The 17,762-nt window shown below is 36.8% G+C and overlaps 1 protein-coding gene across 1 annotated transcript in view; it reads left to right on the forward strand.

The window, feature by feature from the left end:
* The window catches only part of LOC122816715 (alpha-N-acetylgalactosaminide alpha-2,6-sialyltransferase 2-like), a 532,556-nt gene that overhangs the window by 138,834 nt on the left and 375,960 nt on the right, over nucleotides 1-17,762 (forward strand). Inside the window, exon 2 of the mRNA XM_044089704.1 lies at nucleotides 17,181-17,391. Coding sequence (XP_043945639.1) covers nucleotides 17,181-17,391 — 211 coding nt within the window. The remainder of the gene's footprint in view (nucleotides 1-17,180; nucleotides 17,392-17,762) is intronic.

Genomic DNA, 17,762 nt, shown 5'->3' on the forward strand with positions numbered 1-17,762 from the left:
AGTGCAAGTTATACAAATATACTTTACTCCTGAAAAGCAAGCTACTGAACTTTACAGTTGCATTTTAGTATTAAGATGGTAAGAGCTCAAACTGATTATCTTAAACTTACAGTTAAACTGTTGTTAGAAATTGATACTAATAGTGAAAGAGAAATTATAGAATTCCTTAATGCTAATAGCTCTGAAAGGGCATTGCCTATTCATATAACAAATGGGGCATATCAGAATAATCCCAAAAGTTCATTTAAATGTATTACAGCAGTTGACAGTTTTCCTGCAGATTACTCATTATTTAAAACTAAAATTAATCTGTGTATTTAAATGCTGACACTAGTTAAAAATCTGCATTGCATTTGAAACACAATCTGCCTATTACTGAGTAACAGATGTGGGAAGAAAGGCATTATAACTAAAAATGTAGCAGTAAAGAGAACAGTATTACGTCTTAGAATATACAATTTTTTTAAATGCATGCTGAAAAATGAATACCAATGAAATGAGATAAGACCGGTGTTAAACCTGTAGAATTTACATTCTATCGCTGGGCAATAACCAAGTTAATGAAATGCATATTTTTAGAAGGCAAGAAACCAAAAGATTTACTAGAGTCATGCAATATGATTACTTTAGACAAAAATTCCTTTGCATGCAAGCATAAACTGAATAGCAAGCAGAAGGATCTGGTTTGCAGGAGCTAAGGAGTGCAGAGGGGATGTTGCTTGCCAGAGTGCTCCAGAGGTGAAGAGCACTAGCCAGAAGAGTGAACAGACCTTTTTTTTTTCTTGCTACTCAATTTAGACTTATGGCATGCAGAAAAAAACTATCTTACCAGATTGTACAAGACTGTGCTATGGGTGACAGGCACTAGCCAGAATAAGGAACAGACATTTTTTTTACTTGCTGTTAAACGTTTAGAGTTGAGGGGTACCAGATCAGTGAATAGTACCAGGTGTTAGATGAGCCAGCTATGGCTCTGCCATCCAAAACTGCTATAAAGCAGTGCACTTGAGTGGCAATACCCACACTGTAAGAGAATGTTATAATTTCTAACCAGAAGTGAGGAACTCTTTTCAAATCTGAAGAGAAGTACAAATCTGACAAAGCACAGTAAAGAAAAACCTCCAAGAGTGAAGATGGCATATTTAAATCTCTACAAAGTGCATAAAGCACAAAAGAAAAGTAGTACGGTAAGATACCACAGGCAGCCGGCAGAGAAGGAAGTTTGTCAAAAATGTCAAATTAAGAAAAAAGGGTAAAGGCTGAAAACAAAAAAGAAATTTAAAATAACAGAACTTAGAACTGAACTAAATTAGTGAAACAGGAAACACTGGAAGTAAAATACATGAAAAATAATAGTTGGGAAGGATTCTAACAATGAGTTCAGTCTTGCCTTTGAACAGAATTGTGAACAATTGTTACCTGAACAGAGTAGCCAGTTACATGACCTGGACTCTCAACAGCAGAAATAAACTGTGAAAGAAAGGAAAAAGAGCTACCAAAACGTTCAATTCTATACACAACACAATAGAAGAAATTAAGAATGATAGTGCCTTAAGATGTTGTAAAAGCCAGTATATAGCTATAAAACACAGCACTAAGGGGAAACATAAGGAACTACTGTACATGTTGTTTGTAAAATCTATCCAAACTATTAGTACTTTTAACTTAATATAAGGGGTTCCATTTTGGGTGAGGCAGCTGTAGTGTCCAGTTCTAGAATAGTAAATAAGTAAGCTATTATTAGTTTTCAGGACACACGGTGACTATACTACACTGTCATTGTATAGGTTACTTATTGCCTTTTGACCTGCAGTTAACCATGATATTTTGTTAATTGCCAATTCATAAGCCATATGCAGCCAACATTCTTCCTATGGCTTGATGGGTTTTTCATGTCCAACAGTTTTACCATTTAAATTCAAATTCCATGATTTTGAATTGGGACTGTAGCCATGTGGCATTTTACGGCACCAAATATATATGAATACCGTAAAAGTCATGTAGCATTTGTGGTAATATATGCTGTATGCTATGAAAATATTGTAAAAATGTGGTATTTCTAAGTACTTTGGTTTTAAAGCATCACTAATGGCATAGTGTGATCCAAATACAATGTAAAAATGCTGCTTCTTTAAAAAAAACACCTTTATTAAATTATCACTTAAGACATAGACAAACACTCATTTATACAAAAGAAGACAAACCACATTAGTGTTCCCAGTTACAAATATTATATATCACACATATTTTCTGTATAACTATCATAAATCAAACATTAAATAAATTGTTCAATTTCTGCATTCCTTTAAACCTCACTCCTCCTCTAAAACATTATTCTGCATGTATTGTTCCCACAATTTCCATTTTTTCTATGTAGTTTGCTCCTACCCTTTTCTAAAGATCCCACTTCCAGTTCTTTTTTCTCGTTACATTATCCAATATTTCAAATACAGCTGGTTTAGTCTTTCATTTCCATTTTCTAGTTTTTGGCAGCCAACAAAATTAAATTTAACAATACCTTACTATGTCTAGGCAATTCAGATCCTGTATCCCAGCTCAAAAAATAATTTCCTTAGTTACATCCATTTGATCACCCAGTATTTTTGACAGAGTACTCTGCAGGGGATTTTTAAAGTCTGCCAATTTATTACAATGCCAAACATATATTCCCAGTTACCTCCTTCATCCCCATTATAGCTACATTTGCATCTACATGAAGAACATTTTGGGGTCTGCTTGGAGCATAAAAATACCTATGCAAACACTTTGAAGTGAAAATCCTAAATATTCTAGATTTTGTTGCATATTTGGGAACCATACATATGTTTTTCCATTGTTTTGTTTTCTGAATTGCTTATCCAGTCTCTCTTCCCAGTCTTTTCTAACTTCCTCTGATTGATTCCAATAGTTATTGTGCAATATTTGATATGCCCTATTAATTATCCCTTTTTAACAGCAGCTTCTGATCTAGATTCAACTAAAAACTCTAGAGAGCAGGTATTTCACTTAGGATTCCCCTATCACTTTGTCTTGCCTATATCAATCCCCGATAGGGAAGGCAGTCTCCAGCCTTCTTTCCAAAAGTGTTTTGGCCTCTTCCCATTCTATTACCTTTCCTTTCTAGTTGTTTGCTCTTAATGCCTTAGTTCCTTTGTCAGTTTCCTCCAGTAAATTACAGTTCTGTCTTGTCTAGCCTCTACCTCTGATTGCAGTCATCTCTACTGGCAAAAATCTCCTTTCTCCATTCTCATGTTGGCTTGGATCTTAAAATACTTTCTGCTACTTCATAAATATAATATGTATGGCTGTTGTTATTCTCCATAAAGATCTGCATCCAAAACCTAAATATCTCCTTATTCCTTGAATTTCCCCCAACTTCATTATCATCCATTTCCAATTTGAATTATAGCTTTCTGCTTCTGTTTTATGTATGAGCTTTAACTGTGCAGCTCTAAAATATCCCTTCAAATTAGGTAGTCCTTAACCACTTTGTTCTATTGGAAGTATCAGCTTATCCCACTTACTCTTGCTCTCTTCCTCTCCTAGATAAATTCCTTCAACTTCTCTTCTGGTTGATAAAAATAGGCCTGACCTGTATATAAAACTAAAGGGACTAAAACATTTTCACTGCTTGTATCTTGTTATCCACATCCATAAATAAGCGATTCCATTTTCTCAGTTTTTGTATTAACATTTTGTTTAGTCTCTTATATATCCTTAGCTGCCATAGCAGAATCCTTTTTAATCCATACAATCCATACTCCTAAGTACTTCATTTTATTATGTTCCCATAAATATGGGCATTGACCAATTTCATGAATGAGTGCACAGTTTACAGCTATAGTCTTTGTTTTGTCTTCATTAATTTTATATCCCAAAAAGGCTTGAAACCATCTCAAAATATTCTACAACACTAAGGTGTCCTTTTCTAGTTTTACCAGGTAGAAAATAGTATTGTTTGTAAATAAAGCCAAGTTTTCTTGATTACCATACAAATTATATCCTTAAATTTGTGAGTCCTTTAGTTTCTTTGCCAATGGTTCTAAATATAACACAAATAATGAAGGGGAAAGAAGACATCCCTGCATGGTTCCTCTGTTCAGATGCAACTTGTCATAGAGGAACCCTCCCACTTTAATTTTTGTCACTGATCCTTCATATAGCCTCCTAATTAACCATAGTATTGCATCAGGGAATACAAATGCTTCCATTGGCCTATTCATAAAATCCCAGCTTACTCTTTCGAATGCTTTATCTGCATCAACACCCAACAATAACAGTGGTATTTTCTTACATTCTGCTTCCCTCTGGATCATCACTGTTCTATTAGTGTTGTCAAATGTTTGCCTCCCCTCCACAATGCCACATGGATGCACATCCATCAGTTTTGGCAACACCTTTGCCATTCTTTTAGCTATTATAGAATGTTTGTGTCTTTCTGCTTTTCCCGGTTAGGGGTCGCCACAGCGGAACTCCGGTCCACTAATGATTGGTAGTGGATTTTTATGTACCGGGTTACCAGCCCTGATGCACAACCTTCAATGAAGGCATGCCCCATTCACGTATGCCTCCACATAGAAGACACTCTAGCTGAGAATCGAACGGGACAATGTCTTGCTATGAGGCGACAATGCTACCGCAGCACCACCACCACAGTTTTAAACACTTTATAATCAATGTTTAAAATTGAAATGGGCTTATATGAAGATGGGTCTGATGAGTCTTTGCAGTCTTTAGGTGTTACAGCCACCATACCTTTCTTCCAGGATGTTGGTGTTTTCCCTCCTTTTAAAATAAATTCTTCCATGTATTTATCACTTTCTTTCCTCCTAGCCTCCAAACCTCCACAGGAATACCATATATTCCTGAAAACTTTCTTGGAGATTGATTATGCATCACCATTTTTATCTCTTCTTTTCCTATCTTAACTGTTAATTGTTGAGCCTTATCTGCCTCTAACCTTGGCATTCTTAAGTCTTCCATAAATATTTCCATTGTGCTCTTTCTTCATTTCTACACTTCTCTGCATTATGCAAATTTTCATAACATTTCCTAAATATCTCTAATACTTCCATAGTTTCTCTGGTTATTTTTCTTGCTATAGGCTCCCTATGTTTGGCAACAACCCTTTCTACTTTCTTTTGCCTAAGTCATGTTAAAAGTTTTTGTGCTCTGGAGTTATTATCAAAAACAGTTGCTTAACAACAGTCTTTCTAAAGTCATGCATGTTAACCAGATACTCCCTTATTATCTTGTTAACACTGCAGCACATCTTCTTGTTCTGTGAGATGCCATTACTCTGCAATACTTTAACCTTTGTCAGATCCTCTAAATAATTCCTGCTACTTCTTAACCATATCGCTTTTTCTTTTATTTCTACCTTATTCTTAAACTCTACTTTCATTTTATCCCACTCACTAGCTATAATTTTTGGAGACTTCCCTAATAACTCTTGAATAATTTTCTACTACCTATTCCTTAAATTCCTCTTTTTTTTAACAGGCAGGTTGGGAATCTCCAGTATGTCATTTTTACTTCATTATACTAAATTTTTATCTTAGTTGTTATTAGTGCATGATCTGAAAAGTTATTGGATGTGTGCCAAAGCTTTCAATTAAATGCACATGTTCCTGTGAAATATAATTTCTGTCTAGTCTATCCCAGTTATTGTACCTTGGAAAATAATATTTAAACTCTTTCTAAGCTCCTACTAGTAAGTTCACATCTTCCATACCAAATATTTTCATAAATTTCTTCAGAAATCTACCATTTTTTATATTTTCCTTCTAGATCACCAGATACACTTTCACTGTTGCAAATCATGTTTCAGTCCCCAGTTATAAGTAATAGTCAATAGTGAAAGCTGATTATTTTTCCCAAAATTTTCTTAAGCTACACAATAACAGTTTTAGGTGGAATATAAATACATGCTAGTGTAATACTCCTCCCTTGCTAGTAGCCACTTACTACCACAAATCTATCAATATTATCTTTTTCCCCTCTTCTAGCACTATTGGAGTTTCTTTAACAGTTAGTATAAGTGCTCCCCATTTCTTTTGTCCCTGATATTCTGCTGAATATCCATCATGAAATCCTTCCTTTATCAAATTTACACGCTCACTAATTTCCAAATGTGTCTTCTGTAGCATTACTATTTTCACTCTGCATTTCTTAATATAATTCAACACTCTTACCTTTTTGCATATACATGTGGAGCCATTCATGTCCCAAAATAATATGGATAGTTTAGCTATCATGATAAGAAGTTATTATTCCTACCTATTATGTATGACAGCTTTTTTAAATGTCTATTTCCAGCTTTTGTGATACATGCACCCACTGATATTTGGCAGGTTGATCTTTTATACATCTGTTTCTTGTCATCTGCATTTGGACTTATGTCACATTTTGCAAAACAAAGCATTTTATTTTATTGAAAACCCTCAAAAAAATCACTCCCAAAAATGCCCCTGTAACCCATTAACAAACTCACAAAACTATATGCATCTTTAAATAATGTTGTTTAACCTTCCTGATAGGAACAATTGTCCCAAATCAACAGCTCCATCCATAGTCATTACCTAACCTAAAATTAAGGTTAGCCATGCTAAGGTGCATGACATAGCCTGTGTTTCTAAAACTAATTGGTGCCTATTCTTTTTTATCTTCATTCCTCTCCCAGATGTGAAAAAAAGCTTGTATGCTTGCAGTAAACATTAACGTTTAGGCTTAAGAAAAAGTGTACTGGCTATCTTTAAATAAAACTAAATTTTACACAGTTTGAATAAATACACTGAAATATTTAGGTACCAGGAAAGCTGCTATCTCTTATTCAGTTCCAATAATTTCAAATGTTATTTTTTTACTGAGCTGCTTGCCCTTGTACCTTTTAAATGTATGATTCTCTCAGCAAACAATGCACATAACTCTCAAGATTTATTGCTTGAACTTGTAGCCAGCTTATCTCCATGGAAACATAAGAACATAATGTACAGCTACCCTCAGCTGCAGACTTCTCAACTCAACATTGAAGATTTATTTGCAAAAGAAAAACTTTTCATTACATTCATAGCATTCTCTTATTTTTAATGCCCACATGCTTACACAAAAATGTGTTATTAGATTAAGCCAAGGGCATTAATCCAGATATTCACCTATATATACAAAGGTAAGAGAAAACATCTCAACTCTATATATTATAATCAGTGTACTTTTACACCCCATCCCCCACCCCAACAGCCCTCTCAACTTCTTACAGCAAGAAATTTGGACAAAATAAAAGTGGGCCAAAGCTCCAGAATAGGGACAGTTTTTAAATATTGCTCTTACAAACGTAGAAAGTTGGCATAATAACAAGTTTTGCATTAGCATGAATTTTCTGAAGGGTATGAAGTCTGTGACTCAGATGTCTGTCATTATTTTCTAACATCAATCTTTAATGATTTTCCACTAATTTGCTAGAAAACCACAGTTTTATAAAAAAATGGGCCAAAAATATGAGGCAAAAATCTGGACCTTTTATGAAAATCTATACAACTGAGATGTATGACATCCTTTTGCCCAACCTTTCTCCTTTTATATTGTAATACCTGTCTACTTTGCTTAAAACTTAGAAAAAAGTGCTTGTTTACTTTAGCATCTTTATCACATACAGCAATCACAGAAAATTATTTACTTTATAAAAAGCAATTTCTATCAGGAAGAGTACCTAGTAGCCAGTAACTGAATTTTACTAAAACTGGCATAATTACTAGCTGTTATCTCTATGTTTATTTTTTCACAGTGAGAGAGCTGATGTCAAGCTGTTGATAAGAATGCAGCCATCCTTTAAGTCCTACACTGATCGAAGAATGCTGCTTCCGCCAGAACAATCAGCTAATGTTGTGTATTAGCTACAGGAGAAATTCCTTCATGTTGCCTTAATAGATCATTGTGTAATAGAAGGACTTTCTGAGCTATGTCAGATTTATTAGAGCCTCAGGTGGAGGTTTGCTGTCTTGGACTGGAGCTCAAGTCTTTGTATCTCAGTTAGAGGTAGGTCCTTCTACTTGGGGAGTAATTCTCAGGATAGAATGATGTCTCTGACTGTATAGAGTGGGAAGCTGTAGAAAACTTGTGTAGCCATGGGCTTGGAGTTGGATTTTTTGAACTGCAACTAATCTGTGTGTATATATATATATATATATATATATATATATATATAACATAGGAACGTACTAGGCAAGCTAAAATGGGGAGCTCACCTCCCAGATCAAGCAGGACCTTACATGATAGCCCTGGTGTAAATCTGTATCCACCCATCCAGTCATCAAGAGTAGCCTAGCAGCTAAAGTAGTACTTAGTCTGACCTGTAGTGGCAATTTATTCCATAGGCTAAGAAAAGGTAGAGTTAGGAACATATTCCTCCAGTGAATCTTGTTTATTTGTTGGTTTTGCAAAGAAATAAGAGGTCAGATAGGACTTGGGCTTTCACAAGTTGAAAAGTGAGACATTAGTCAACTCTCAGTAACCTGTAGGCTGCTGAGTATAAGGAGGGTTCTGCTATTTTTTTGTGGTAATTGAAGGATTTAAGATATTTAACTAATTTGGCTAGAAATATTTTGGACCTTTCCAGTTGATCAATATGCTTGGACTTGTACATACCAAAGTGGAAAGTATATTCAGTGATGGGTCTAAGGATAACTTCTTTGGATCTTGAAGATATTCCCTTGGAAATTAACTGGGCCAGATAGAAGAAATTCCTGACTATGATGAAAATATGATGATCAAATTAGAGAGAAAAAAGAGTTATCCACATAAGTACCTAGAGTTCTTATGACCATATCTGTCTGAAGAAGAGTATCACTTATAATATATGAGATTAGAGCAACACTGCTATGCTGCACTTTTTTCATTTAGCTTTTAATGCACCATGTATGTTCATGTTCCAGCCTTGCTGTAGATGATTTGTGTCATGGGATAAGCAAATAACTGTGCCCACTTTGCAAGTATCAACAGACTTGGTGAAACACGCTTCAGGGATATTGGCTTGGATGTTTGCAAAATAAGTGCAAAACAGAGAGGGCTTAGAACTGATCTCTGTGGCACCCCACTAGTTATAATTTTACATTCAGAGTGAGAACCATCAGCTTTTACAACTTAAGATCTGTTGGACAAGGTGTTTGCAATCCAGTGGACAATATATGGGCTTACATTAAGCTTGTCTAATTTTTCAATAATACCAGCATGGGGGACAGTGACAAAACCTTAGCCAAGTTGAGATAAGCAACCAACACAGAAAAAATATTGTTCTTAGTCCCTGTAATCTTTCTAAAGAAGTTTACTAGGTTCAGCAGACAGCACCTGCCCTTCACAAAACCAAACTGACTGGCATTAAGATCAGTTAAGTTCCCTGTGTTTGCATAAATAAGTTCAGCTATGATATGTTCCATGGCTTTGCATATAAAGCTGGTAAGGGTGATTGGTCTATAATTACCAGGGACACATTTGTGTATGGGAGTCACAGTGGTTCTTCTCCAGGCATCAGGAACAAACCCAATCCATAGGCTGAGGTTGAACGGTTTACATAGAGGTTCAGATAGGGCATACTTGGTACTGATGAGAATGCAGCCTGGTATGCTGTCCAGTCCCATGGAAGTATTATTTATAGTCTTTACAAGAATTATAATATTTGTTCCAAGGTGATTTCAGAGGAAACTGAATTCTCATGGACAGTGGCTGCAACAATCTGGGTAAGAGGAGTAAAGACAGCACTCAGTTTGTCTGCTAATATATGTTATTTATGTCCTTAAGATCAGAGCTGGTGATATTATTTTGAATGTACTCAGTGCACTGCTGGACATTATTCCATAATTTTCAGACATAACTGAGGAAACATTTGTAATTTCCTTTGGAATATGTAGCAACCTTAAATTCATACTCTGCTTTACATTTTCTAATTGTATTTTTAAGTTCCTTGCTGGCATGTTTCAGTGTAGTCTTGAGGTAAGGTGATTGAGATTTTTTTGCAACTTTTCATTATTTGTCTTCTTTTTTGTGCAGTTTTTTAATAAAGCAGTTCCACCAGAGAGATTTATTCCTGAATTTACCATTTTATTTATGGCAGATGGATACTGGCTTTTCTATATGGCTGTTCAGGTGCTGGCAAGAGGTGAATGTGACAGCCATCTCAGTTGGGTCCATCTGTAAGGGATGGTTGGAAATTTTGCACAGGCCTTCTACAAGTTGAAGTAGATGCCATGGAGAAGTCTCCAAAGATGGTCTCATTTGGTGGGGAGAGGGGGATAGTACCATTAGACCTGGCAGTAAAGAAAACTGATTTGTGATCAGATTCAACCAGGGGTGAGAATATGGAGGGCAGGGTGTAAGCAGGGGCTAACTTGGTAAGAACCAAGTCAAGGATATTAGACCCTCTAGTACGTAGTTTTACAATTTATTTCAGTGCATTGGCATTAATGATGTCTAGGAAATGCTGAGCACAACTATTTGTAGAGGTATGCCAAGCAATGCTTGGGTAAACTAAGTCTCCTAGTAAGAAGGCATTTGCTTTGATATTTAATGCCTCACTGTAATATTCCTGTGATCTTTGATGGTCTTTAGCTTGCATTGCAGTAATAGTTGAATTTGTTAAGGGTGGTTTGGATCTCCAGGAGCTCCATGTTATGATCATGGGTAATTTGATTTGAGGTGATGTTGTTTCTAACATATGTAGATACTCCCCAGCAGTAACCCAAGGTCTGAAAGTATGATTGACACTAATTCCTGGCAGACAGACAGAGAGACAGAGTCATGTCATTGCAATGAAACTATGTCTCAGTAACTACACCGATATGAACGTCCATGAGCTATAGGTGTGCATCAAGTCTGGCAGCTTTCTATTTAGATTCCTAGCATTAAGTAGTGCTTCCTTGATTTGCCCAGATTTGAATTTTCTGTGTAGGAATGTTTAGTAGGAGGACTCTGCCTAAAAGGGGCACTGCATGGGACAGCAAAGGCTTTAGCCAGTATGTGAAAGCCTTAGTATGACAGGTATAATCCATCCCTGGTGAAACAAGAAATCTTATCTACCATATCATCCCAGGAGGCCACATTTATTTATTTATTTATTTATTATTTATTTATTGACGTTTGTTAACCGGGTTAGTCCAACTGGGCTTGTGGCCCATTTTCAGTGGAGACCTGAGGAGAAAAGCTCCAACAATGCATTTCTATTACAGAGTAACACATTAATACAAAAAATAATGTGATGAGAAACAATTATACAGAGCAAAAGTTTTAACATTTGTTAGGTACATACAAACAAGTTAAAGTTCCAAGTATGGATATGGAGCCAAAAAAGACATTAAGAAACATAAATTTTCAGTGAGATACTGCATTGGGTAGAGCAGTAAAAAAATACAGGATCACCCTAAAATGATGCCAACTGTTTAGCCAATTTTTAAAACTAGTTATCTTGTCTTTGTGTCTAGGCATCATTCTTGGTGAAGGCAAGATGCTACGCAAGTCCAGTGCTTTTCCTGCCTCTAACACATGTATAGTAAGTTTCATCACGTTTCTCTGCATGTCCTGCTGGGTGGAGTGCCTCAGCTCATTCACTCCTACATTGGTTTCCAGTAGGACAGTCATATTTGTCTGGCCTAAAAGACCTTAGGGCCCTTGTAACATCACAGATCCTGGTGTTGGACAAGCAGCTTACAATCACCCTGTTCTTGTCCAGTCTAGTGAGTATATCACTATGATGCATGTATAACTATAAATTCATCTATGCAAAATCATTTCTCATGTGTAAAAGCAGACGTAGTGGATCTCATGGGCTTAGGCTTGCTTTTCTGAAGGCATTTGGGTGAGTTGTGCAGATCTGCAGTATGTGAGAATGGAGAAGGAGTGGGTGTCACCCTGTGTGCTGGAGGGTAGGATATTTTACAATGAGTTCTAGGAGGCCTTGCAAATTTTCTTTTATAACCTCAGCCTATGTGATGGGTCTCATAATGTGATGTGATTGATGTGGTGCTTTGGAAGTAGGATGCTTACTGATAATTGGACTAATGCTAGAGGATTGCCTCCATGTTTGATAAATATTTACATATTTTGCAGGTTGTACTATCAACTGATAGATGTAATGAACAATATGGAAGCATAAAAAAGTTGCTACACTGCCTTAGAGCACCAAATGTAATCAGACTGGCCACAGATGGAGTGAGAGCAGACTGTTGAGCCATACTGCCAGAGTGTAAAGGACTGGACTTTGCATATATACTCAAGGGTTGGATGGAAACTACTATAGTAGACCATGAATATTTACAGATGAACTATTTAGGATGATACTCTGAAGTAAGATTAGACAATGGCTAATTAAGCAGTGCTTACTGAAAAGACAGAACTGGGTTTGTCAAAAATTATGACTAGTGCTGATTCTCCTGTTGTCTACTACCTGATTACTACTACTACTGCTGGTCTCTCCACACCTTCACACAGATGGGAATTAATATCCCTTTGTTTCTTCTTTCCTCAGAAGCAAAACAGTAGCATTAATCTCAAGACAAGAAAGCAGACCACAAACTCTTTGGTGAGCAGTCTCATCTGAGATGTTGCAGGAGTCTGTAGGCTTGTTATAGCCTTCTCCTGGTTGGTCCTACACTCACTCAATGCCCAATACAGTTAGGAATTGACTCCCCACTTCTTATCTCACCAGGAGGAAAACAATAGCACTAATCCCAAGTCGGGCCTTCTAGGAAGTAGTTATCAGGTTTACCAGTGATTAGTCCCTAAATAGTCTAGGAAATCATGCCCCACTGTTTCTTCTCATAGTAGGGGGAAAACAGAAACACTATAAGAAACTCATGGATATATATATATATACATATATATATATATATATATATATATATATATATATATATATATATATATATATATATATATATATATATATATATATATATATATATACACATTTATCTATTGACATTTGTTGACCGGGTTGGTCCAGCTGGGCTTGTGGTCCATTTTCAATGAAGACCAGAGGAGAAAAGCTCCAAAAAAAAACAAACAGTTTACAGATAATCAAACATTTGAGTCAAAAATATGGCCAAAATCAGTTATATAAGAATGTTAGAGATACAAAGCAGAAATGTAAACACATGATATATACACATCAATATTTTTACAGACTAAAAATATATTTACATATTTACAAAAATCATTAAGTCCAACAGTACTGATTGTAGAGTTTAATAAGCATCCACAATAGTGGAGTACTTAGCTGTATGTGGAGGGACTGAAAAGGTATACAGTAGGGATGTGGGGAGCTTAAGTAGGGGCTTGATAAAGACATATTTTGGAGTTGAGTAGATGAAGTTTGAGTTTTTCTTTAAAGTGGAATGGGTGAATGATGGAACAAAATGTCTCTTGGGAGTTTATTCCAGGCCTGAGTGACTGAGTGTTTATATGGGAGTTTGCCAGCTTTTTTTTTTTTTGGGCTGGTAGATTTGTAGTAGTTGCTGATTATAGGTACGGAGAGTCCATGGAGGAGTGTAGATAGAGATGAAGGAAGAGAGAGCAGGGCAGGATGAAGGTTTGTAAAGAATGAAGAGTAACATTTGAAGTTGTGACAGCAGTAGAAGATGGGGGAATTCTAACCAGTGGAGAGTATTTAGGGCAAGGCAGTGATGCGTATTGTATGGAGAGTTTGTGATAAATCTAGCTATCTTGTGGTAAGTTTGTTGGAGCTTGTTTAAAATAGTAGTTTGGATGTTGGTGAGTACTGGGGCAGCATACAGAAGGGAGGGGAGGAGAAGAGCTTGTGCAATGGAGAGTCTGCATTAGTAGTTAGAAAGTTTTTGTTATGATACAGTAAACCAAGTTTCTGGTGAGTCTTTTTTATGCATTGGAGGATGTGCAAGTTGAATTTGAGTTCATCATCTATGATGACCCCAAGGAGTTTAGCGTGAGCTTCAGGTTGGATAACAGTATTATTAGAGGAAGTAATAGTAAAGGTGGATTTGAGGTGAGAGAGAGAGATCGGAGGAAAAATAATAAGAGTTTGATCTTTTTAAGGTTGAGAATGAGTAGATTCCTGGACAACCACTGTTCAGTGGACAGGAAGGCCTGTTGAGTAAGAGTGTGGAGATTGGTGATATTGTCTGAGATGGAGATGAGAGTCGAGTTGTCTACATATTGGATGAGGGAGGATTGTTTACAAGTATAGAGATTATTGGTAAAGACAATAAATAGGAGGGGATCCAGGAATGAACCCTGTGGTACCCCGGTTGGGGCAGGTATGAATGGAGAAGTAGAAGACAGCCATTTAACAGATTGCTGCCTGCAGGATAAGTAACTGGAGAACCAGGCAAGGGAGGAAGAAGATAGATTGAGGTCTGCAAGTTTAGATAGCAGTAGCAGATGGGAGACTGTATCAAAAGCTTTGGAAAGGTCAAGGAAGAGACATGATATGAGTATGTTATTGTCTAGAGCCTTGGCAATGTTATGTATAAAGGATAAGAGGGCAGTAGTTGTGCTGTTGTTGGGACGGAAACCATGCTGAGTGGGAGTAAGGAGGTTATGCTGGAGGAGATAGTTGAGTAGTTGTGAGTGGATATATTTTCTGAGAATCTTAGAGAGGGGAGATAAAATAGCTATAGGTTGGTAGTTAGATGGGTCTCTAGAGTTTCCACCTTTATGCAGGGGAATACTGAAAAAGGATTTCCATAGGGTAGGGACAGTGGATTCCTGAATAGAGATCTATTGATTAGTATAGATACTCGATAGGCAATGGAGTCAGCAGCATGTTTGGGAATGTAGGAGGTAGATTGTCAGTGGAGGGAGAGCAGGGTTTGAGTTTGTGTAGAAGAGATCTGATGTAGGAAGTAGGAACTGGATGTAAAGAGAATAGTTGTTTGTTAGAAGTATTGAGAGGGGTAGGCAGAGAAGTTGTGTTACAGTTGGAAGGTATGAGTGTGTGAATGGTTTCAATAAAGTGTTTATTGAGAAGAGTAGCAGTTTCCAGAGGAGATGTATTTGGGTAGGGGCAGGGAGATGAGGGGCAGCCTGGAGAGAGAATTTAGAGAGTTTTTGGCAGTCTCTGTAACAGTGAGATTTGGGGGGGGGGGTTGGATGGTGTTTCTAAGGAATGAGGTGGGGAGATGGTCGCTAGGTTGGTCTTGTAGGGTAGTGGCGTTGTGGTAGTGGTGAGAGGAGTTGGTGAGTATCCAGTTAATTATGAAGCTGGAAGATGAGTTTTTATGGAGGCGGGTGGGGGAAGATATCAGTTAATGGAAACCATGCAGGTTGATGCTGAGTTGTGGAGAGTCCACTTTAGGTTTAGACCAATCTAGGTTAACATTGCCTAAGATAAGGGTTTAATAGGGAATATTGTGGGAAAACCAGGATAAGATATTCTCTAAAGTGGATGAATTGTTTCCAGGAGGGATATAGATGGCGGCAACAGCTAATTTTTTGTGAGGGTTAAGGTGGCAATTAAGGATGATGAGTTCAGCTGGGTGAAAGTGAGGGATGGGTGTGGAGAAAGGTGAAAGACTGAAGCTATTAGAGTGGAGGATGGCTACCCCACCCCTTTTTTGGGGACTCTATCAGAGTGATAGATATTAAAGCCTGGTGGGAGAATTTCATTGTTAGTGATATGTGGCTTAAGCCAGATTTCAGATAAGGATAGTATGTGAGGGTTTGTATGCATTATCCAGGCATGGAAATTGGTGATTTTGTTGGTTAGGCTTTGAATATTTAGAGATTATATTGCCAGGTGCTTGGATATGGATGAGTTTAGTGTAAGAGTCTAGGTATGATGAGAGGTGTATGGGGAAGGAAGGGAGGTAGAAGATAAGGGGGGGTGTTTGACTGAGGGGAGAGGAGGAGGGGCCAGGGTTGGGGCGGACATCCCCAGATATGATGAGTAAGTTATTAGTGGGAAGAGGGAGTATATTAGTACATAGGTGTAGTTTGTGTAATTTGGGTTTAGATTTGTAGATAGGCGGGTGGATTTGCAATATAGACAATTTGTGAAGAGAAGAGGTGGAGAGGTTGAAAAGGGCTGAGGAGATATGAAAGTAGGAAGATGCAAAATGAATGTCAAAGGTATAGGAGGTAGGAGAGCATAAAAGAGAATAAGGAAGGTGTGAGTGATAAGAGATTAGAGAAGAGAGAAGTAGGAGTGAGGTGGTAATAATAAGATGTTTCATTTTTGATGGAGGGTGTAGGGGTTATAGACAGGGTTTAATACTAGGGGAAAGAAGTGAAGTATTTGGAGTCTGACCGGAAGTAGTTTGTACATATGTGTGTGTGTGTGTGTGTGTGTGTGTGTGTGTGTGTGTGTGTGTGTGTGTGTGTGTGTGTGTGTGTGTGTGTGTGTGTGTATATATATATATATATATATATATATATATATATATATATACATATACATATATATATATATATATATATATATATATATATATATACACACACACACACACACATATATATATATATATATATATATATATATATATATATATATATATAAAATGTTTGTGTATGTGTGTTGAACAAATGCTGATATGGGGCTTGCAGGAGTATGAATCTAGGAATGAGCGCTAACATGAGTCCTGCAGGGAAGCAAATGCAGGAGTTCAATATTCTGCCAGATGCATACATGCATACATACATACATACATACATACATACATACATCAATACATACATACATAGAAATACAATCCTAAAGAGACATATGCATCCTTTTCAGTACATATATTTTATTCATCTTCAGCTTTCAGTCTTCCATAATCCTTAGGCTAACACCAAGTGGACCCCCAGTGAAATATACATATCCCAGTCTCACAAAGAAAATAAAAGGGACTGAGGGAAATGCAAAGCATCTGGTAAATGTACTTTTAGATATATTTGAGTTCTTTTTTGTTTTTTTAAGATGATCATGGTGTGTTCATCAACTTGAATATCTGTTTTGACCATGTAATACCGTATTATTTATTTTATTCCATTATATCTAAGATTTCAATGCAACCAAACTGTAATTCAAATCTAGAATATTTGTGAAAACAGGTTAGAGTCTTGACACTATGCTTTGCAAGTTAAATGCAATCTCTGAAATTTGAATTACAAGCTTCTGAACAGTGTGCATGCCTGTGCCCTTAACAGTATTACTATCATTTTCTTAACACTAGGTATGCAAATGAAAAGCCTGAGTCTCAGGTGACAGTTCATGACCAACCACAGAACAATCTAGCAGTAGTGAAGGCACTGCAAACTGAGAACCAGAAAGTGATCCCAACACAAAATAAAGTAAAAGACAAGAAGGAAGCTGAGATCAAACCAACGGAGCCCCCAGTACTATTGGGAGAAGCATATGCTACTGATACAACATACATGAACTCTGTAAGTGGTTGCTACTGTATGTTTCTCACAAACACTGCATAGTTCTCCCTAGCTGATGCTCTCTTTTCTTCTGAGAACTTAGTAAATGCTTGTGCTCCCACAAATTAAATATTCATTTGCTTATTCTGTTAGCTAAGAGTGATGCCTTGGTGCCAAGCTTCCAATTTTCAATTTTGAATAAATGCATAAAATTGCAGTTTAAAGAGTATGTGTAGGTTGAAAAGTGTGAACGAAACTGCATTATGCAAGTAAGTTTCTGTTTCAGATTAAAAGTGAGTATGACAAAAAACAGGTACTATACGTAGCAGTTACCTCAAATTAGTGAGCATGCAGATGAAGCAAGCTATAACAAAATGCAATAAAACTGGGCT

Source organism: Protopterus annectens, chromosome 12.part0 (assembly GCF_019279795.1).
Source record: "Protopterus annectens isolate FY-2018-M chromosome 12.part0, PAN1.0, whole genome shotgun sequence".
Lineage (NCBI taxonomy): Eukaryota > Metazoa > Chordata > Ceratodontiformes > Protopteridae > Protopterus > Protopterus annectens.